General features: G+C 42.2%; 1 protein-coding gene across 2 annotated transcripts in view; it reads left to right on the top strand.

The window, feature by feature from the left end:
- PRKCQ (protein kinase C theta) overlaps window positions 1-21,356 on the top strand; it is an 86,365-nt gene extending 65,009 nt beyond the window's left edge. For both annotated transcript variants that reach the window (XM_072147432.1, XM_072147431.1), the window contains 6 exons: window positions 12,142-12,233; window positions 12,769-12,831; window positions 15,129-15,267; window positions 16,823-17,011; window positions 18,989-19,117; window positions 20,620-21,356. In XM_072147432.1, coding sequence (XP_072003533.1) covers window positions 12,142-12,233; window positions 12,769-12,831; window positions 15,129-15,267; window positions 16,823-17,011; window positions 18,989-19,117; window positions 20,620-20,778 — 771 coding nt within the window. In that variant the 3' untranslated portion in view covers window positions 20,779-21,356. The remainder of the gene's footprint in view (window positions 1-12,141; window positions 12,234-12,768; window positions 12,832-15,128; window positions 15,268-16,822; window positions 17,012-18,988; window positions 19,118-20,619) is intronic.
- The last annotated feature ends 1,911 nt before the right edge of the window (window positions 21,357-23,267 follow it).

Consider the following 23,267-nt stretch of genomic DNA (forward strand, 5'->3'; position numbering starts at 1 on the left):
GGCACATGCCGCTGGGTAATTCTCCCTAAACTGGAGGAAATGGCAGATGTGCATGACATTGAATGGACTTATTTGAATGGACAACAAGCGAATGCACAAAATACAAAACTTTAATGTGTCAATGCCCGCGGCTGTAATTTTATCAGTTATCTGCTAACAAACAGAGTATGTCCTTGTCACAACAGATGCCAGACTTATGCAAATCACTGCTGATTTTGGCCACGTTTTAGTGAAGGTAGCCTAAGGCTACTACGGTACGGCGGGCATACATCGGCGCTGCGGAGAGGAGCAGGGGATGAGCGCTGCTCACCCCCGCCCCTCTCCATAGGGAGATACAGCGCACAGCGCCGTAATACGGGAAAAGATAGGACATGTCCCGTACATGTCGTGAGCCCATAGGAGTGTATGGGGGACGTATATCGGCCGTATATACGTCGGCCGTATATACGTCCCCCATACATGTGTGTGAATGTAGCCAAAGTCTTAAAATATGACATTGAGGAAAGAGACTTAGGCCTCATGCACACAAATGTAGTTTGGGGACATGTGCTAGCCATTGTCATATTCAAGGTTGTGTATGAGCTGACTTCCCGTGCTGTAGAACTCAATGCATATTTCTCTGCCCATGGTATCCCAGTCCACATTGACACCTAGATTCTCCATATACTTGTGTATACTTACCTTTTCACTGAAAAACATGTGGAGCTTGTTCCTTATCACCAGTGTTTCAGTGTAAACACATATGAAATTTGGAGTAGCTTCTCCCTTCAGCTTTTTAATTGGATTTCAAAATTTAATTCAAATGATACTTGAGAACACAATCTCAGGATCAGGGCAGCCATCAGGAAATTCGGGGCCCCATACAGCAAAAGTGTCTGGGCCCCAACACACCCCAAAACCGAACAAGCCTCCTGCCCCCCGCAGTGACCTTTCACAAACAGGGTTTGAGGCCTGTTGCTACGACAAGGCACACTCTTCTGGTAGATTGCCAATAGGAGTCATACTTTTGGTCAAGTATATTTATTATAGTGCAAATATGGCATCAAAAACTAAAGCATGGTGAACAGTAAACATATAAAAGTGTTTAACAGACAACATATAACAAATATAACATTATAAAGTGCAATTGCTAGGGCCGCCACTATCTTTTAATGTTTTAATAAAGAATTGTGTTAATTACCAGTGGGGGTGCTCCAGTGCACCTAAGGGCTCTTTACGTCACCCTGCCACCAGTCCTGAGGTAATCTGAAGTCCTGGTACCTGTGCCTGCTCAGCAACCTCTGTGAATCACTGCATAAGGGTCAGGACTTCATATTTCCTCAGAACCAATGGGAAGGAAAAGAAGGAGCGTTCATTGCATGCCCCAAGGAAACCTAAAGTCCCAGCACCTGCACACTGATTCACAGAGGCTGCTGAGCAGGCACAGGTATCGGGATTTCGGATCACCGCTTGACTGGCCGCTGGGTGACATAAGGAGCCCTTAGGTGCACTGGAGCACTCCCACTGCTCCTAAGCTGGTAATTAACATAATTCTTTATAAAAGCATTAAAGGATAACCATAGAGGCCATTTTGATGGAACTTACAGTGCTGAAGTCAGGGTCATCAGGTGCATAGCATGATACCTTCAGGTACTATGCTGTGCACCTGGTGCTCGATTCCCTTTAAACAAGGGATATATATAAAGACAAAATACTCATGTACCACACTGTAGCTCCATGTATGGCTGTGTACTGCCGCTGTATAAAGACTATATACTATAGAGACAGGGCCTCCCCCCCCCACCCCAGGATAGAAATAGGGCCTCATCCCCCACCCCAGGATAGAAAAAGGGCCTCATCCCCCACCCCCACGATAGAAAAAGGGCCTCATCCCCCACCCCAGGATAGAAAAAGGGCCTCATCCCCCACCCCAGGATAGAAATAGGGCCTCATCCCCCACCCCAGGATAGAAATAGGGCCTCATCCCCCACCCCAGGATAGAAATAGGGCCTCATCCCCCACCCCAGGATAGAAATAGGGCCTCATCCCCCACCCCAGGATAGAAATAGGGCCTACCCCCACCCCAGGATAGAAATAGGGCCTCATCCCCCACCCCAGGATAGAAATAGGGCCTCATCCCCCACCCAGGATAGAAATAGGGCCTCATCCCCCACCCCAGGATAGAAATAGGGCCTCATCCCCCACCCTAGGATAGAAATAGGGCCTCATCCCCCACCCCAGGATAGAAATAGGGCCTCATCCCCCACCCCAGGATAGAAATAGGGCCTCATCCCCCACCCTAGGATAGAAATAGGGCCTCACCCCCCACCCCAGGATAGAAATAGGGCCTCACCTCCCACCCCAGGATAGAAATAGGGCCTCAACTCCCACCCCAGGATAGAAATAGGGCCTCACCCCCCACCCCAGGATAGAAATAGGGCCTCCCTCACCCCCCACCCCAGGATAGAAATAGGGCCTCCCTCACCCCCCACCCCAGGATAGAAATAGGGCCTCCCCCACCCCAGGATAGAAATAGGGCCTCCCTCACCCCCCACCCCAGGATAGAAATAGGGCCTCCCTCACCCCCCACCCCAGGATAGAAATAGGGCCTCCCTCACCCCCCACCCCAGGATAGAAATAGGGCCTACCCCCTAAATGATTGTACACTCCATAAAGTCATATTGTCTCCTAAACGCAGAAGAAATAATGTAGTACACAGTGTAGTCTATATGCAGCCTTGTAAAATGCACATCTCAGAAGAATGATGTCTTTCTTCTTTTTAAAATACCCCCATGAAAAGACATTTCTAGTCCAGGGAAACCACCAAAGCAGAGGTTGTATAAATCTCTGTGCACTTTATGCTTCATTTAACAGCCCATTACTTATCTGTTCTTTACCTATCAAACACAATTCAATCAAAGATGGTGTTTAAAAGTCAAATGGAAAATGCTCATGGTAGAGCGAGGTGTAAAGATTTTTCTTCCACCTTTTAATTCGAGTGTCGTGCTGGTCCAGAATTGATTTCTGGATCTCTCTGACCTTTCTCTCAGCTTGATGGTCACTCAGCACATGAAAGGCTTTCAAAAGAAAAGAGATTCCACCAATCAATAGCCTTTCATACTTTGAAGAGTGGGACCATGTCTACCATGCAGCATCACACAGAGCCTTATTTGTAGAAAAACTAGCTGGAATACCTAGACTGTGCATGTTGAAAATATTGGTAAGAGTCTTTGATAAACATCTTTAGATGTTATTTTAGGCCAGAAGACATCTGAAGCTACATTTTTTTGACATTCGTAGTAAAAAGTTTGACATTTTTTTTTCCAATATATTTTGTGTGAACAAGTGAATTAAATATAATATACTGTATATACTCGTGTATAAGCCGAGTTTTTCAGCACAAAAAATGTGCTGAAAAACGTCCCCTCGGCTTATACACGAGTCAATACTTGTAAAAAATAATTAAAAATGGACTAAAAAAAAAATAAACTTATTTACTCAGCCTCCGGTGGCCCCTATGCGCAGCGCTGCTCCCCCGACTCCTCTTCTTGCTTCCGCGCCGTCTTCTGTCTTCTTTAACATCGTGCTGGGCGCCGCCATTGTTCTGGGGCTACCTATCTATCATACTAGGCGCCGCACGGGAGAGAACAGTGGCGGCGCCCAACACGATGTTAAAGAAGACAGAAGACGGTGCGGAAGCAAGAAGAGGAGCCGGGAAGCCAGAAGAGGAGCCGCAATGAAATCGGCGGAGCAGCGCTGCGCATCGGGGCCACCGGAGGGTGAGTAAATAAGTTTTTTTTTTAAATTCTGGGCTGACTGTATACTACTGTGGGCACGCTGTATACTACTGGGGGCACGCTGTATACTACTGGGGGGCAGGCTGGGGTGGCTGTATACTACTGGGGGGCAGGCTGGGGTAGCTGTACACTACTGGGGGCAGGCTGGGGTGGCTGTATACTACTGGGGGCAGGCTGGGTGGCTGTAAACTACTGGGGGCAGGCTGGGGTGGCTGTATACTACTGGGGGCAGGCTGGGGTGGCTGTATACTACTGGGGGCAGGCTGGGGTGACTGTATACTACTGGGGCAGGCTAGGGTGGCTGTATACTACTGGGGGCAGGCTGGGGTGGCTGTATACTACTGGGGGCAGGCTGTATACTACTGGGGGCAGGCTGTATATTATAGGGGGCTGGCTGGCTATATACTTGGCTGGGTCTGTGACCAATGCATTTCCCACCCTCGGCTTATACTCGAGTCAATAGGTTTTCCCAGTTTTTGGTGGTAAAATTAGGGGTCTCGGCTTATACTCGGGTCGGCTTATACTCGAGTATATACGGTAAATTTGTTCGCATTTGCAGGTAAAGTAATATAGATAACATATCAACTGAATATAAACCAGCTGCTCCCAGCCGAAAAGCAATGACAGGAACAGGATCTGTTTCTTCAGATCAGCTCCCATTCCTGCAGGGACTCAGTTCAGCCACTAATCAAATGAGAACAACGGATATATTGGAGTGTTTGGTATTTCACTGCAAACCATCTGATATTGAGAATTATTACTTTTAATAAGTCAGAGCCTGGAAAATGTTTTTTGAGTCAATTATTTCATTGGTTCATAATGATTAATTTATCAACCCATTAAAAAAATATATATTTTTAAAAAATAAATAAAGATATCATTTTTACATAAAGGTTTTGCACATCATAGAATGGCAATATGAGACTTGTTTTCTGTGAGATGAGTTATATTTTAGATGGCAACCTTTGGGCTTTTCTGTTGATCATTACAATAATACAGAGGCATTTATATAGTTTTTTAATGGGCTTTTTTGTGTGTTGACTTGAATATGTTACTACTGCTGTTTTGTGTTGTTTGTGACATTTTCAGCATTTTTATTCCTTGAATTGATAAAAAAATATAAATTTTTGGGGGGCGGAGCCAGCCAAGATGGCGAACGGACGTGGCTGATTTGAGCTCCGTGCAGGGCCGCCGCAAAGGGAACAAATTCAGCGCAATCTATGGGGAGATCGGGGGCCAATAGGGCATCTAAGCGCCTCCAAAGCAGATCGGTGTCTGCCACACCGATAAAGACTTACTTTAAGCCGCGCCAGCAGCGCTCTCTGTCTCCGGATCCTGCCCGCTCCAGAGGGGACCCTCCGCCATCTTCCCCACGTGCGACTCAGCGCACGCAACACCAGCACACCGGACAAGCATCGCGGAGGGGGAAGGAGAATAAAGGTGGAAGTCCACAAGCCGAGCGCTTGCCTGCCGCCACTCAGGTACAGCTTCAGCACCGGCTGCCTTCACCAGGGAAGGCGGGTGCTGCGTCTCCCCTTGCCTCTCCACCTGCACTGGGGAAAGAAAGAGAGCTGGGAGCTCGTCCCCGCACTGCACACACCGCAGACCCGGGGTCCCCAATACAGTGTCCCCTGAGGACCATGCCAGCACCATCGGCAGGTCCCAAGACACAGCCTGGCACCATGAACAGCCCTCATAGGGGCAAAGGAGAAGGGGCTCATCCTCTTAACGCTGAGGCACACTCATTCTCTCCTAACAGCCTCATCTCCCAGCAAACTAATATGTCTCCAGACCTCCCGCCACCAGAGGAAGCGGCATTAACTCTTAGAGGACATCCTGAATTACAAGCACTTCTGGCCCTTCTCCCTTCTAAGAAGGATATGGACAATCTAGCAATGGAACTCAAGGGAGCTTGGGATAGGGATCTGCAAGTGGTGAGAGAAGAAGTGAATACACTACAGGAAAGTGTGACAGCTCTTGAAACGTTTAAAGATGAGATGACTTCTACTGTCAATATATTGCAAGAGAAAATAGATGCTCAAGCTGTACAACAACGCCACCTAGTGGCACACATGGATGATATTGAAAATAGAAATCGCCGCAACAATAACAGGGTCCGAGGCCTCCCGGAAGCTACACATCAGCCTGATCTCGCAGCAACGCTCACAGGCATATTCAACATGCTTCTTGAATGTCCGGTAGACACCCCAATAGAAATGGATCGAGCACACAGGGCGCTGAGAGCTAGAAGCGCTGACCCCACTAGACCAAGAGACGTGATATGCAGGATACATTTCTATGGCATCAAAGAGCAGATAATGCAAAGAGCGAGGGCCAAGGGGGAACTGGACTTTGATGGCGCCAAAATCAGTTTGTTTCCGGACCTATCTAGACGCACACTGCGACAGCGAGCGATGCTAAGACCTCTACTCTCACAACTGCAAGAAAAAGGCATCTCATACAGATGGGGCTTCCCATTTGCTCTCTACGCCCGCTCGGGAGACACGCAATCTACGCTAACACATGTAGAGGACCTACCGGGATTTTTGAGAGACTTGAATATCCCACCTATGACGCTTCCAGACTGGGAAGCTCCGAATCTAGCAGCGTTGAGGCTCAACCCTGAACCCACCTCATGGAGCAGCGCACGAGATCAGCCTGAAACCTCACCTAGGCCTCGCAGACAACAGAGGCGAAGACGCCGTTCTACTGCAGACTCCCAAGAAGATTGAACCTACATGAAGCGGCCATCAGGACTGGTGAGATAAATATTCGTACCAACGGTGTTGGGAGCGGAATATTCATGATGCTGTGAATATTAACTTGCTCTTAAGGCTGTTTATGTGTCTCTATCTGCTCACAATTTTTCCCCCTGAGATTGTATTTTCTTCGGTTGGCATTGTTTAATATGTTCCTTTATGACTTGTACGTTAATTTGAATATATGGGCCCGTAGCCACGATATGCCCATTAGATAGTTAACTAACACATATACATAGACTGTATGATACGGTCATTCTAGTGACACTAATTTTATTGAGCTGTCACTCCCCCCCAATAGGTGAAACCTAGGTATAGCACCCAGGTTTATCAGTGCTAGCAGCACACAAGACACAAGTATTCAGTTTAAACAGTTGCTATTCACTGGATAGCTGTTCGTGTTTACTACATAAGAAGAAGAAACCGTTTACTATTTTAGGGAACCCTTTCCCCCTCCTTCCCTTTGTATTATCCCTTGTACCCTCCAAACCCTACTACACATAGAGAAATCTGCTGAAGGTCAAATCTGACAATGACTACTCCTCTAAAGATATGTTCTTTTAATGCTAAAGGGCTCAATATCCCAGAGAAAAGGTCCCGGGTCCTGTACAATTTCCATAAACAAAGAGCCCAAATACTTTGTATACAGGAAACTCATTTTAGTTCTGCCCAGACCCCCACCTGTAAAAATCGATACTACCCACATTCCTATCACTGTACAAATCCCCATGGGAAGTCAAGAGGCGTATCGATATTTCTTCATAAATCCGTGCAGTGTAAGGTGCTTGAGACTAAACTGGACTCAGAGGCCAGATTCCTATTCCTAAAATGCGAAATTCTAGGTATTCTCTACACAATAGCGAATGTATATGCCCCAAACTCAGAACAAACTCCATTCATGGTTAAGGTTCTGGATGAACTATGCACATTTGCTAGAGGATCACTGATAGTATGCGGAGACCTAAACCTAGCACTGAATCCTCTACTAGATACCTCTCTAGGGAAGTCAGGAATATCATATAGCAAATTAAATAAGATCAAAAAAGCCCTGCATGCCCTGCAACTATGTGATGTGTGGAGAATTAATCATCCCACAGATAGGGATTACTCCTTTCTCTCACTAGTACACAACACATACAGTCGGATAGACTATATCTTTGTCCAGCACCATCTCCTCTCACAAGTACAGGGCTCCGAAATAGGGTCAATATACCTGTCCGACCACGCTCCCATCTCCTGCACATTAGGATTAGAGCAACAACAAAGACGCCCATTTAGCTGGAGACTGAATGAATCATTACTGACGGACGGACTATGCCTAACAGACCTTAAAAAAAAGATAATGGATTTTAACGCCGATCAAAGACATGTCTTTTCATCTGAAGCCCTAAAATGGGAAGCATTGAAATGTGAGCTTAGAGGAGTTCTCATGAGACATGGGGCACGGTTAAAAAGGGAAAAGGGATTCAAAATCTCTACCTTGCTAAACGAGCTCCAGACGCTGGAGACGCAACATAAAAAGACCTTGCAGGAGACAACTCTGAGAGAGTTAACCGCTAAGAGACAAGAGCTAAACACTCTATTAGAAGCAGGCCAGAGGAGACTCAAACACCTATACTCCCGATCACTATATGAGTGGGGTAATAAACCGGGTAGAGCGCTAGCAAGGGCCCTTCGAGATGCCAGGGTATCTACATATATCCCGTCCATTAAGTCACAAAATGGCAGACAACTGCACAAAACGGAAGAAATAGCCGAGACCTTTACAGACTACTACAGATCACTGTACAACCTTCCACAACCCTCAACTGTGTTTAAGCCGCCCCAACCTCCCCTTACCCTTTCACAATATGTGAAAAAGACAGCCCTACCCACAATTAAAGACGAGGAAAGAGACAGGCTAGAACTACCATTCTCCCATGAAGAAATCAAACAGGTCATAAAGCTCCTGCCGTCCGGCAAAAGCCCTGGGCCTGACGGGTACACAGCTGCATTCTATAAAGCTCTAACAGAAGAACTCTCCAACAATATGCTAGAGGCTTTTAACTCCATATCTGACAAAAATCCGTTCCCCCCCTCCTTTCTGTATGCCCATATAACAGTGATCCCTAAAGACGGTAAGGACCCCCAACTTTGCCCTAGCTACAGACCAATCTCATTAATCAATGTTGACGCAAAAATTTATGCCAAATTATTGTCCAGCAGATTGGCCCGTCTTATGGGTTCCCTAGTCCACCCTGACCAGGTAGGCTTTATCCCGACAAGGGAGGCAAGAGACAACACCTTGAAGTCCTTCTCCTTACTACATCATGCAAAATCCACCTCTACACCAATGCTACTGCTTTCGCTGGACGCTGAGAAAGCGTTTGACAGGGTGGACTGGGGATTCCTAGAGGCGACCCTAACACAAACAGGAATAGGACCAGCCACACTAGCACGCATTAAAGCATTGTATGACACTCCTCACGCACAAATTCGGATAAATGGGGCTCTCTCTCCCACCTTCACCATTAGCAATGGCACCAGGCAAGGTTGCCCACTATCCCCCTTACTATATGCGCTAGTAATGGAACACTTGTTGATAGCAATTCGTGAAAACGAAGCCATTACAGGAATAACTGTAGGGGAACGGCAGTATAAATGTTCTGCATTTGCTGATGACGTTTTACTATATATAACCAACCCTGAAGTATCGCTTCCGCATTTGATGGAGACTCTTAATGACTTTGGCTTTTACAGCAATCATAAAGTAAATGTCACTAAAAGTGTCGCTATGGGGATAGGCCTTCCCACTACCACGATCCAAACACTGAAAAAAGAATACCCCTTCATGTGGTCCAGCGAACACATTGTATATTTAGGCATTAAGATCCCAGCGGATCTGGACAAGACCTTTACACATAACTACGGGCAATTCTTACAGAAACTCCAAAATGACCTGAAAAAATGGGCTACGGCACAGTTAACATGGATGGGGAGGTTAAGTTGTATTAAGATGACCGTGCTCCCTCGGCTCCTCTATTTATTCCAAACAATACCGCTGACTTTACCAGGACAGTTCTTTGGAAAGCTACAAAAAATTCTAAACCAATTCTTATGGGCGTCCTCACCTCCCAGAATTTCGAGACTGACACTTATACGACGGAAATTACAAGGTGGCTTAGGACTACCTGACTTCAAGGGGTACTATACGGCAGCGACGTTGGCACGTGTCCTAGACTGGTTTCATGCCGGTAAAGGGAAATTGTGGGTGACACTTGAAAACACCCTCTCCCCCGCACCTCTAACAATCCTACCCTGGACACCCACTTATGTTAACCAAAATTTCCACTTGACTAAAATACCATATGTGGCCACCCATGTTCTTAAACTAATCAAAAGAATGGGGGATCCCATGCGACTACTTACCTCTGACGGACCTCTGACACCAGTAAGCGACAACCCTGACTTCCCCCCAGGATGTCACAGCCATTTTTTGGCTCCCATGCGAAAAAACCAAACCTTAACCTTCTCGACACTACTGAAGGACAATGGACTTACCCCAATTGAAGAAATGCTTGAGGATAAACAATGCACGAGTAGAATGAGGTGGGAGTACACTCAACTAAGGCACTTTTACAACGCCAACAAGGGCACTCTAAACTTGCATAGACCGCTAACACCATTTGAACAGCTGTGCATATCTCAAACTCCGATCCCTCATTCTGTCTCCGCCATATACGGATTACTCCTAGATAAGTGGGCATTGACCGATCTGCCATATGTCAAGGTATGGGAACAGGAACTGGGGCAGTCCTTGTCTGAAGAGGAATGGGCTAAATCATTTGAGTTATGCCATAAACTTTCCATATCAGGCAGGGCTCAGGAATCTAATTTTAAAATATTATCACGGTGGTATTGGACCCCTAAAAAATTAAGCAAAATATACCCCTCATGCTCAGATGAGTGTTGGCGATGTAAACAAGCACAAGGCTCCATGACACACATTTGGTGGGGATGTCCCGTATTAAGACCACATTGGAACAGAGCCGTAGAGCTGATATCAAAACTGACAGGTGTCAAATTGCACAATGATCATTCCACCCTTTTGCTAAACATCATCCCAACCTCCACACAAAAGGCTAAAAAATCTCTCCTGGGTTATATATTGATAGCTGCTAGAATGTTGATACCGCGTCTGTGGAAATCCACTAGAGTACCATCAAGTTCTGATCTCCTTTCAGAAATTGCGGCGATACACAGAATGGAAGAGCTCACGGCGGACGCTCACCATACCACTGAACAACACATAAAGACCTGGGGTCCATGGCTGGATTTCAGGAACTCCCCAGACTTTCTCTCGTTCTAATGTATATAGGGGTATACACATACATGCACTCTCAGAATAAAGAAACCGCTGCAGATCCTAAACCCCTCTTTTCCCTCCCCATATCTTTCCTCCCTCCCTCCCTAGACTGAACTTTGCTACAAATAGCACTGGGAGAGACCTCCCACTGGTTAAAGGGGAAAACTTGCATACACAGGCTAATCCGGTTACATGAAGTAAAGTTGTATAATGATAGCTACACGAAAACCATCTTCAAGCCATTAAATACCGGAAGATAACACCCTTATATAAATCCCCTAGAGTATTTTTGAAATAATGAGGCTCCTTCTGGCATCTCTCTAGCAAAATCTCTATCTCATAAATAGAGAAAATTTGTGTTATGCAAGTGTTTGTATTATGCCTTTCATGTCCCCACGCCTGCGTGCGTGAGAAGTTATATGTATGATATGTTATACTTTACATGACTGGACTTTGTAAACCTATATTATATATTTCTCAATAAACTTGAATGATAAAAAAAAAAAAATATAAATTTTTGCCCAACATGATAATATAGATAAATATATGTATCAAACTTTCAAAAATAAAATCATAAACATGTATACACTAGAGCACTTGTATTACTTGTATTTTCTGCAAATGGCAATATATTGCCATACCATTAAAGGGTGTCCTGCTGCCAGCGGGTCATGTGACCTCCAGTCCCCAGCAGCTACTAACAAATTTTACATAAGTAAATACAATATGGATGACGCTGTTAAGGTCTTATACTTATCCTGGTAAAGTTTTGTATAAAATGCCAGCCCCTGCTTATGGATCACAGCATGTAAGTGCTTAATTTGCAGAAATGATGATGGCACTGAGGATTACCAAGGAAGTAAAATAAACACTGTAAAAAATGCTATGGATGTACAAAAGACAAAGTTTTATCAAGAATATTCAGTAATCTAGGGATTGTCAGTTTTCAGTTATTGTCTGGCATGAAATCATTCACATTACTAGTACTTCATTAACCTCCTGAGAGTTCGTATGAGAGTATTTGCCTTGCTGTGGTGCGGCTTATGCCAGGAAGCTGACTCATCATTGGTTACAAGTGCATTTGTACCACTTCAGGCCTGCTGACTGCACAGAGATGACTCATTTTTTCTAAAAACCAACTACTGAGTACATAGGAGTGACACAGTTGTCATTTTGTAGCAAATCACATAATGGAGATCTGGTTTCACTATCATTTTATGTGTACAAATTAATTACATTATTCTTTTGTTTTCTTGGATAGGAGAACCTATTTTTTATCATGGAATATCTTAACGGAGGAGATCTCATGTTCCACATACAAAGTTGCCATAAGTTTGATCTTGCCAGAGCTACGTATGTTTCCTAAATTCATTTTTTTCTTTATAAACATTTCTTAGGCATGTTTTCCCATTAAATATTGTTTCCCTCTATCTATCGGAAGAAGTCCTGCAGGAAAAGAAGATGTTTCTGTCCATGATCTAGCTCCTAATTCCTGTAGCATAGCCCTCTGGTTGACACTCTGGGCTGTGCTGGACTGGCTGTGTCGAGAGGTCTGTGCCACAGGAACCAGGAGTTGGAGCAATGTAGGTGACATTTCCTTTTTCCCACTCCAGCCCTTCTTTCCTCAAATTCTAACAATTCTTCTAAAAAGAATAATCAAGAGTGAGTCCCATCCACATTCTGCATGAAAATCTAATGTGCATGTAAAATATTTTTAAAATGATATTATGGCTAATATGCTGGGTCCATGCATGTTGAATGGTTTGTGACTTCACCATCTCATATTACAGCATACATACAACAGTTTTGCCCCACCTGTAAACTGAATAATTATTTAATTTTACTATGTTTTCCATCTGCTTATCTTATTGTCTTTAATTTTTTGTAGTTTCTATGCTGCTGAAATTGTATGTGGTCTCCAGTTCCTCCATTCCAAAGCAGTAGTATACAGGTAAGACAGATTTATATTGGTGCATTGTAGAACCATTAAAATATTGTTCAGCTTGAAAAAGGTGTCCAACACCGAAACGTCGCTACCCGTTTCAATAAAAACCACTCACGTTTGATTTGAACCCTGGAGTGCTGCCTGCCTTTTCCATTCGTTGACTACAAACCAGGATCAAGCCGAAATCCTTGGAGGCATTGCACCCCTCCTTCTCAAGAGTCACTTTACTGTGCTGACTTGAACTTTTTCCAATATATATATATACACTCACTGGCCACTTTATTAGGTACACCATGCTAGTAACGGGTTGGACCCCCTTTTGCCTTCAGAACTGCCTCAATTCTTTGTGGCATAGATTCAACAAGGTGCTGGAAGCATTCCTCAGAGATTTTGGTCCATATTGACATGATGGCATCACACAGTTGCCGCAGATTTGTCGGCTGCACATCCATGATGCGAATCTCCCGTTCCACCACATCCCAAAGATGCTCTATTGGATTGAGATCTGGTGACAGTGGAGGCCATTTGAGTACAGTGAACTCATATTCATGTTCAAGAAACCAGTCTGAGATGATTCCAGCTTTATGACATGGCGCATTATCCTGCTGAAAGTGACCATCAGATGTTGAATACATTGTGGTCATAAAGGGATGGACATGGTCAGCAACAATACTCAGGTAGGCTGTGGCGTTGTAACGATGCTCAATTGGTACCAAGGGGCCCAAAGAGTGCCAAGAAAATATTCCCCACACCATGACACCACCACCACCAGCCTGAACCGTTGATACAAGGCAGGATGGATCCATGCTTTCATGTTGTTGACGCCAAATTCTGACCCTACCATCCGAATGTCGAAGCAGAAATCGAGACTCATCAGACCAGGCAACGTTTTTCCAATATTCTACTGTCAAATTTCGATGAGCTTGTGCAAATTGTAGCCTCAGTTTCCTGTTCTTAGCTGAATGGAGTGGCACCCGGTGTGGTCTTCTGCTGCTGTAGCCCATCTGCCTCAAAGTTTGACATACTGTGCATTCAGAGATGCTCTTCTGCCTACCTTGGTTGTAACGGGTGGCGATTTGAGTCACTGTTGCTTTTCTATCAGCTTGAACCAGTCTGCCCATTCTCTTCTGACCTCTGGCATCAACAAGGCATTTCCGCCCACAGAACTGCCGCTCACTGGATGTTTTTTCTTTTTCGGACCATTCTCTGTAAACCCTAGAGATGGGTGTGCGTGAAAATCCCAGTAGATCAGCAGTTTCTGAAATACTCAGACCAGCCCTTCTGGCACCAAAAACCATGCCACATTCAAAGGCACTCAAGTCACCTTTCTTCCCCATACTGATGCTCGGTTTGAACTGCAGGAGATTGTCTTGACCATGTCTACATGCCTAAATGCACTGAGTTGCCGCCATGTGATTGGCTGATTAGAAAGTTGGACAGGTGTACCTAATAAAGTGGCCGGTAAGTGTATATATATCAGTTCAGTTCAGCTCAGCTAGAAAATGAAGAGAACAAGTCACTTAATGAACATAAACATTGTTATTTGTTATTTCTACTAACTGGACTAAGGATTTCTATAAAGTTTGCTAAATGCCAGGCAGGTTATACATTTAGAACCCATTCAGACAGCTGCATACAGCGCAGGGTAATTCAGTAACAATAATTGGGTACAAAAATGAAATCTACACCAGGTTCTATTGCAGAAGTTGGAAAATGACTTGCCTAAGGCCGAATTTACATGAACGTATGGCCACAGGGCCGTAGCCGGGTGGGCATAGGACCGGCGCGATGGAGGGGTGACCACTCTCCTCTCTATAGAAATGCACAGCATACAGGCCGTACACACAGAGAAAGATAGTATGTGTCCTATCTTTTTCCTGTGTACGGAGCGTGTGGCACCGTATTGCTCTGTGTGGCCATTGCCGTCTATGGGGGACATATGCGGTCGTACATACATCCCCCATATGGTAGTGTGAATATGGCCTAACCCTGTGTTTGTTTTTCAAACAAAAGTCCCGTCATCAATTATCCACTATCCGCTGAACATGCACACTCTATGTCACATGGACAGTAACATAATTCAGTCCTTGACAGAAATAAAACCAAATATAAAAAATCTCTTACTCTTCTGTTGAACAACCTTGTCATGATTGAGTTCTTACTAATGAGGGCAGACATACTTTTTAGGTGAAAGACTTCTGTGCCTTTCTAGCATTGAATACACCATTATGTTGGATCTAATAGTATGATTGAGTGAATCTTCTGTACAACTACATTTAGCATGAAATCTTCCTGTATTTTAGAGATCTAAAGTTAGATAATGTACTCTTGGATATGGAAGGACATATAAAGATTGCCGACTTTGGGATGTGCAAGGAGAATATGTTTGGAGATACAAAAACAAGTACATTTTGTGGGACTCCTGACTATATTGCGCCAGAGGTAGGTATTTATTTCTATCAAATACATCTTCACATGGGATATGCAATATATGTTAGAGATTAGTGACTTTCTAATAATTCTATTTTCCATTAATTCAGGAAAGGTAGCATAAGGGGGTAAATAATTGCAATTCCTGGTGTTGCGCAAGGAATTGCAATTATCTCAAAGCTTGTATGCTATGAAATCCCCCATTGGGGCTTGAATTCCCCATTGTCCAGGCTTCAGGTTTTTAAAATAGACCTTTCCTGCGTAAACCAGCATGGCTACTAAGGAATGGGAGGAGCCTTCTGCCTTGACTCCACCCACTGTTTTATTCCAGCGCTGGAGGCTGCCAAGAACTCAATGGTGGTGCAGCGTATCAGATCGCTACAGATCTGAAATTGATAATCTATGACAAGAATTATCAAAAACCTATAAAGCCAGGTAACCCATTCTTCAAACTTGTATAGAAAAGCAAATGTGGCTATGTTAAAATATAACTTTTAATTAGATCAAATATAAAAAATCTGTTTAAATCCAGATATCACATACAATACACTGAATGACGCTGCTCAGCAATAAACCACTGTTACTCAATGATATATAAATGAGTGCAACCAGACCAAGAATATCACGAGCTATTAATCATGTGTGACAAAATGAAACTCAGTCAAATAAATCGATGACCAGATACTATCACACAATACTGTTGAAAAACAGAAAGTCAATAGCTAATGCCTCATATACATAACCGCAAATAAAGGGGGAATAAAATAGAATGATCTCACCCAGTCATGCAGCATGGTAGGTTATGGCTCAGTTGATATGATGGGATGATCCAGGACCTGTTGCCCCGATGTGAAGAAGTGGCCCTAGTCTTCACTTCTCCTACCACCCCGTTACTCCCGCCCTGACAAGGGCGGTCCCACACTTGCCCTAGTGGCTATGCTGTCCCTAGATGTCCATAGGGTACCAGAGTTTTTCAGGCAGATGACTAACATCCCATCCCATGGGATGCCTGAAACGCCCCCTAATTTGTATTGCATGATGCCTAGTGAGGCTGCGCCACAAAAGGGTTGCATGTGACACAACTGTGGTGCAGGGATTTCTTAAATATCTATGCAAGCAGTTTGCACCCAAAAGAATGTGCAAAGTCTGCCAGAAAAGTGCCGTAAAGCCCTTAGTAAATGTCCCGCAATGTCTGTATCTGCCATATATGTCTATGCTCAGCATATATACGTCAGGAGCTTTCCTGGTGTATAAGCTGAACATATCCATAAAACATGTGAATGTAGCCTTATATGGCCTTTTTATTTTTTTTTCCATTTAGGATAGAATGGAAAGCACACATATTTTTAGAGGTGGAATACACATATTTCCCCAAGCTTAGTTTATTTTTTTATGTCTGTGCTTTATAACTGTATTGAGTGCCAGATTGTTGGGCAGTTTCCACTCTTCATAACATGATGCCGAAACCTCAGAAGCATAAAGTCACTTAGACACATAACTTTAAACAATTAATTACAGATTTTATATTCCCATGATTTAATAAAGAATTACTGGTTCTCTGTTCTAGATTTTACTAGGACAGAAATACAGCTTCTCTGTTGATTGGTGGTCATTTGGAGTACTTCTCTATGAGATGTTAATCGGTCAATCTCCATTCCATGGCATGGATGAAGAACAGTTATTTCAGTCTATCCGCATGGATGACCCAGTGTATCCTCGTTTTCTCAGTAAAGAGGCTAAAGATATACTGGTTTTGGTAAGAAAATGCTCTACATATACTTTCTATTTTCTTATTTCTTTTGTATGGAATTTTCCACTATTAAGACTGCAAGTGTATTTGAGGAAGCAGTTCTGTTTGACCCTTAATTATTGCAGTAGCTCTACAAAATTATTGTTTTTGCTGACAAGCTTTCAGAAATGTCACACATTTACACATCTTCCACAGCATATTTTATACACTGTTGGACAATATGAACAACTAAACTCAGTAAAGTATTATCTTCTGGATTACAAACTCCTTAAACATTATCTACCAATTTACTACTGCTTATAGTCTAAACTTTTTCTCCATTAAAGTAATTGCCATAGATAACAAATATAAGATGTCACAGTCACTGTTCTTGGAACTATGTGTAAGTGTTTATCATGATGGATTTCAATGATTGACTTATTTACAGAAAATCTATTTGTAAGGTTAATAATATAAAAACAAAAATAAATGTTTATCTGTTTTATCGTATAAAATCCCAGAATTAATGTCTTTTCATAGTCTCCTCCAGAAATAGTTGTTAAAATTTAGTGAGTTACAGGCACCCTAAATGCACATCATCATAAAGTATAACTTGTCTCACAAGAAAACAAGCCTTGCCCAGTGACACTGAAAGAAGAACGAAAATGTAACAGCTTTTACTCAACATTAAAACAGAAAATAACTGCCTACAGTTAATGTAAAATGGACTTTTTGGAATAAAACAGACCTCCTCTCTATTGCATAAGACAGTTCAGGTATTTACAAGAAACACCAATCAAGGAAATTGCATTAATTCAGGAGAACATACAGTATTGCCAGAGAACAGTGAAATGTGCATTAGTACTGGCAGGTTTATAATTAATTGCCAGCTAATATATTCCATGCAGCCTAAGACACATAATTAAAAGCCACTGTTCATTCACCATACGAAGGAGAAGAGACTAATAAGTAGAGAATATCTGACTCTAGTATGCCTGTGACATCTGAGCAGGAGAGATATTCTAGGAGTCTTTTCAGCAGTACAAAAATACACTTTTGAGGTGAGATATTAATGTTTCACAGAATAGAAAAAAATGAATGACAATATCATCTCTCCCACACTTATTTCAATATTTATTAGTCCACTCATATTGATATTGCTCCGAGTTTTCGCATTCACAAACATTAAAGTGTAGCTATTAATACAGTTATACGTTTTCAAACATGAATCTCCATAATATAAAGAGGAATCTTTTTCATCTTCTGCCTGTAACTTTTTCCTTCATGGAGACTCTTTGTTAACTCCTAAGCTGCCATTGCTAAATGTAAATCTCTATGTAAAATGGGCCCTGTTAGCGTTGCTGTAAGTTTATGGCAAAGCAAGGGTTTACATAGTGATCAGCTCCTCACTTTGTAAATGACTTTATTAAAGGGCGTTTTCAGCGCCATTAGAAAAAATGTTATATCTTCCCTATGCTTGGCAGATCTCTTGCCAGACACTGTACTCCATTTAATGGGTGTCTTTTTTGGTTAAGCCAAGCTAAGGCTTGTCATTTCTGTAGCCATATATTGGCTCAGTAAGCATTTTAGACTGACACTACTGATTCTGTTTATCAGCAGATCCTGGACAAGAAGTGAAGACACTGCAGCAAAGAGGTGTCTTTTTCAACACACCATAGACACTTCTGTGACTTTGATGAAACTCTTCATATGCATATTTATCTTTTTCACTGTTTTTACGGCATCCAGCACAGTTACAATCAACCTACTATGCAATGCAGTACTATTGAATGTTTTACTACAAATTCTGAATTAGCATAACTTTTAAAAACGCAAATGGTTTTAGTATAAATAAAACGAAAAAACTATATTTTTCATACAACACTCCTTCAAAGCTAGATGACAAAACAATACCCAAATACTTCTAATTATAATCAAAATTAAGAGCATATGCACTCCCCATACTAACCCATAACACATACTGATGTTATTTGTAATCTTCAGCTTTTTGTCAGAGAACCAGAGAGGAGACTGGGAATTAAAGGCAACATTCGTCAGCACTTTTTCTTCCATCAGATAGACTGGGAGAGACTAGAAAAGAGGGGAATTGAGCCACCATTTAAACCTAAAGTGGTAAGGAAAGCATTTTACATGTTTGCTCTGTGTATATGTGTCATCTTCTGGATATACTTTTATGAATAAAAGATGTAAGTCCTTAACATGGATGTTGAAGAAAATACTTCCCTAAAAAATGTTTCAACCCCATGGTATCTTGAAGTAAGTCTATCAGGCAAGTACAGTAGGTTTATAGGGTCCCCCATGCTGTATTTACCCTAGCAATACCCTTGGAGGGGCATGCCAAATACATCTGGATGCCCTTCCAAGCAGTGACATGGAAGTGGTGTTTATTGATCAGTGACGTGGGTATGCATTTATTAATCCCTTAACGACTTGGCCCTTTTTTCTTTATGTGTTTCCATTCTTTACTCCTCAACTTCGAAAATCTATAAATTGTAGTATTAAATAGTATTAGTATTAAATGTAGTAGTAAATTGTATAAATATCAGTATTTAATATTCCATGACGTACTGGGAAGCAGGAAAAAATTCCAAATATGTTGAAATTGATGAAATTCATTTATGCTGTTTTTTTACGGCTTTTACATTGTACTCCAAATGACACTTCCCCTTGATTCTTTGGGTTTGTACGATATCAGCTTTATATAGATTTTCTTAATAATTCAGCTTAATAATTTTTTAATAACTTTTAGTAACTTTTGTATAAAAAAAATCTTTATTTTGCCATATTCTGATGCCAATAACTTTTTCATACTACACTATACGTAGTTAAGTAACATGTAAGATGAGCTTATGTTTTCATTGATAGGGACTATTTTTGGGGATTTTACAACCTTTCAATCACGTTTTATAAAATTGTGTATGTGTTGCAAACTGGCAAAAAAGTGGTGTTTTGAACATTTGGGCGCTATTTTCCATTAAAGGGTTCACCATGTAGATCAATTGTTTTTATATTTTGATAGACCTGTGGACTTTTGGGATGTGGTGATAGACAACATGTTTATGATTTTATTGGTACTTTGGGTACTTGAACCTTAGGGAGTCTAACCGCTCCTACCAAATGCTGCAATACAACTTAATTGTAGTATATGGCAGTTCTAATCATGATCTGTTTAGGACTGTCAACCTATCAAATTCCTAGACGGGTGCTGCTAACACCCATGATGGGTGCTAGCACTGAGCCACGTGAGAGTGGTGGGTGTTTGCTGTATTATACAGAAAACTCATGGTTTAAGCCCTCTCTATACTCCCTTAACGGCATTGTGAGTACTATTACTGTTCCTACCACTCCATGCATCCATACACTGAAATAGCCACCTTCCTGGTCCTTTCTGCACTCTACCTCTTTCATACACTGCAGGATACACTATGGCCATTATGCTAGTATGACCACTATGGCCACTCATTAGTTATAGCGGTGACCTCCTCTTTAAAATTATTGCAGTGGCTATAGCAGTACTGAACTTGACACAAAATACTTTGATCTTGTTTTAGAGCCCTTATGTTTGGTATTATTTATGTGTATTTGTTTATTAATGATTTTTTTCTATTTTCCAGAAATCAGCAAATGACTGGAGCAACTTTGATAAAGAATTTTTGAATGAAAAAGCAAGAATTTCAAGTGCAGACAGGACACTGGTCAACAGCATGGACCAAAATATGTTCAAAAACTTTTCATTTGTAAATCCAAAAATGGAGGAATATTTGTATGCTTAAATAAGGTCATTTTCATCAAAAACAAATTAAAAGGTCCATAATTAAATGTCATGATAATTTTACTGTAGATGGAAACAGACTGTATGTTACATAACATCCTAGACCATGATTTCACGTGAGAGGATAAAGGACAAGTATGAAATTCAGTAGTATCAGAAAAAAGAGGATGATGCGAGCATTGAGAATATTTCATTATTTTGGGGGGAAGGGATTCCGACATGTAAATACTGTAGTTAATATTATGTTGTCCACTAAATAACATATTTCTGTAAATGTTTTTGTAAATTAATAGAAAAGACTTATGTAATATAAAAGTCTGGTAAACATATTGTTTCATGTTCACGTGTCAGTAATTATATTGTAATAATGTGATAGACATATTATGCATTGCACCTCGGTATTCACATAGAAGTTCCTGCTCAGAATCTAGTATTTATGAGACAATGGGGGATATTTATCATACGCTGGCGCTCGTGCGCCAGCGTATGATCGCTCCGCCGCTGCAAATTCGCAACCCGATACATCAAGAGGTATCTGCCTCTTGATGTATCGGGCTATCAGCGCAGCGTTTATCCTACACCAGGCAGGGCCTGGCGTAGAAAAAAACGCGGCCGGCGACTTTTCACGTATGAAAAGTCGCCGGCAGCAGCGAGTGCCCAGGCCGGCCGCACCCCCCCCCCTTCACGCCCCACTGGCGTGAAGGTGGCGGATTGGGGAAAATAATCGCAAAAGCTAGCAATAAGCTAGCATTTGCGATTATTTCAGGGCATCTGCGCCACTGGCGGTGCGCAGAGGTCCTGATAAATATGCCCCAATAGCTGCAGACTGACTGCATTGAGACTCTGACCCATTGTATTTATCATTGGGGTTTTTGTCTTTGTTTGGTGTTATTTTGCAACATTTCTGATACTAAAACTGTTTTGTGACTTTCCATTGTGCCAAATAAACATAGAACAATGAAAAGTCACTTTGACATAGACCCTGCTTGCGCCAAATTCATAATTTGCTAGTTTTCACAATGTGACTGAATTCATGATTTGCGATTTGTCGCAATTTTGGCTCAAATTTACGCCAGTCCCCACCCTAGTCTATGTTGCAACTTTTGTTTGGGTTTTATGTGACTGTCGCAAACAACCCACACAGCAAAAAACACTGCCAGCAGATTTATCAATAGACAACGCTACTTTAATGAATCTGACTGCAGCAGGACTCCAACGACAGACATAGAACTGTCATAAGGAGCCGCTCTAAGGATAAATTACCCCCAATGGGTTTTGTCAGACTTGCATTTTTTTTCACACACACAAACTCTTAGCATGCTCAACTTCTGCGAGTCACGCGTGTGAAAAATACCACACACAAGTCTATGGAGATGCATCAAAAATGCATTGTACGCTGAGACACATGGAAGTGCAATGTATTTTTTATTGATCAATTGCCATAGAAAAGATAGAACCCAGTCATAAGTCCATTTCACATGTGTTTGTCTGGGTGAAAAACTCATTGAAAGTGCAGTAAATGTGTCAGTTTTTTTACTAGTGTGCATTGTTGATCATGTCAGTGTGCTATGCTTCAGAAACTGACAATTTTGCCTACATTTTTGGTCAGTTTTGTCCATAGTCCTTAGTGTTTTTGTGCTTTACACGTGCATGTTGTTTGCGTTTTCACTCCATTTTCAGTCCGTTTTTAACGCGTGTGTTTCAAATCACATGATTCTTCAATTGGTACCCACATGCCACTTCCTTTTTTTTCACATCACCTAGAAACCCACCTGTAAAAACGCAATACATTTTTGAAGCGTCTCTATAGACTCCATGGTGTTTTTCAATGACATGACTTGCAAAAGTAGAGCATGCTGAGATTTTAATGTGCATGTGTGCGAGAAAAAAAAAGGTCTGACAAAACCCACCAAATGGGTCAGAGTGCAATGTAAGTTCTGCAAGTCAAAAACAAGCACATGCACATGAAAAATACAAGTGTCAAAGAACCGGGTACTGTGACTGTGATAATCTTCTTATAATTGTTATCTATAGCCTCCTTCCTTCTAAAAACAAGTTAGAAGATTATGCTAATGAACCTGAGGGGCTACCATAGGCCCTCTGTGACCTGGCTTTACAGACTTTTACACATGTGTTACATAAGTGCTGAGGGAGCAGGGGGGAGGGTGAGACAGTGTTACAGCTTGTAAAGCTAGATCACAGAGGGGTTACGGCAGCCCCTCAGATTTACTAAAATTATTTTAAAAGTTGATTTATAAGGAAGGAGGCCATAGATAACAAATATAAGAAGATTACCAGTCACTATGCCTGGAACTATGTGAGTGTCCCTGGTTTACCATGATGGATTTTGATGGTAGCTTTCATTTAAAGGGACATGGAGTGCTGAATGAGGGTCTCTGTGGCATCACAAAACGGGTGCTTGAACTACTTATTTTACATACAGCTTCAAACTTTATACAGGATAGAATGTCCGTATGAAGGTATGTTCAG

Source organism: Engystomops pustulosus, chromosome 4, assembly GCF_040894005.1.
Source record: "Engystomops pustulosus chromosome 4, aEngPut4.maternal, whole genome shotgun sequence".
NCBI lineage: Eukaryota > Metazoa > Chordata > Amphibia > Anura > Leptodactylidae > Engystomops > Engystomops pustulosus.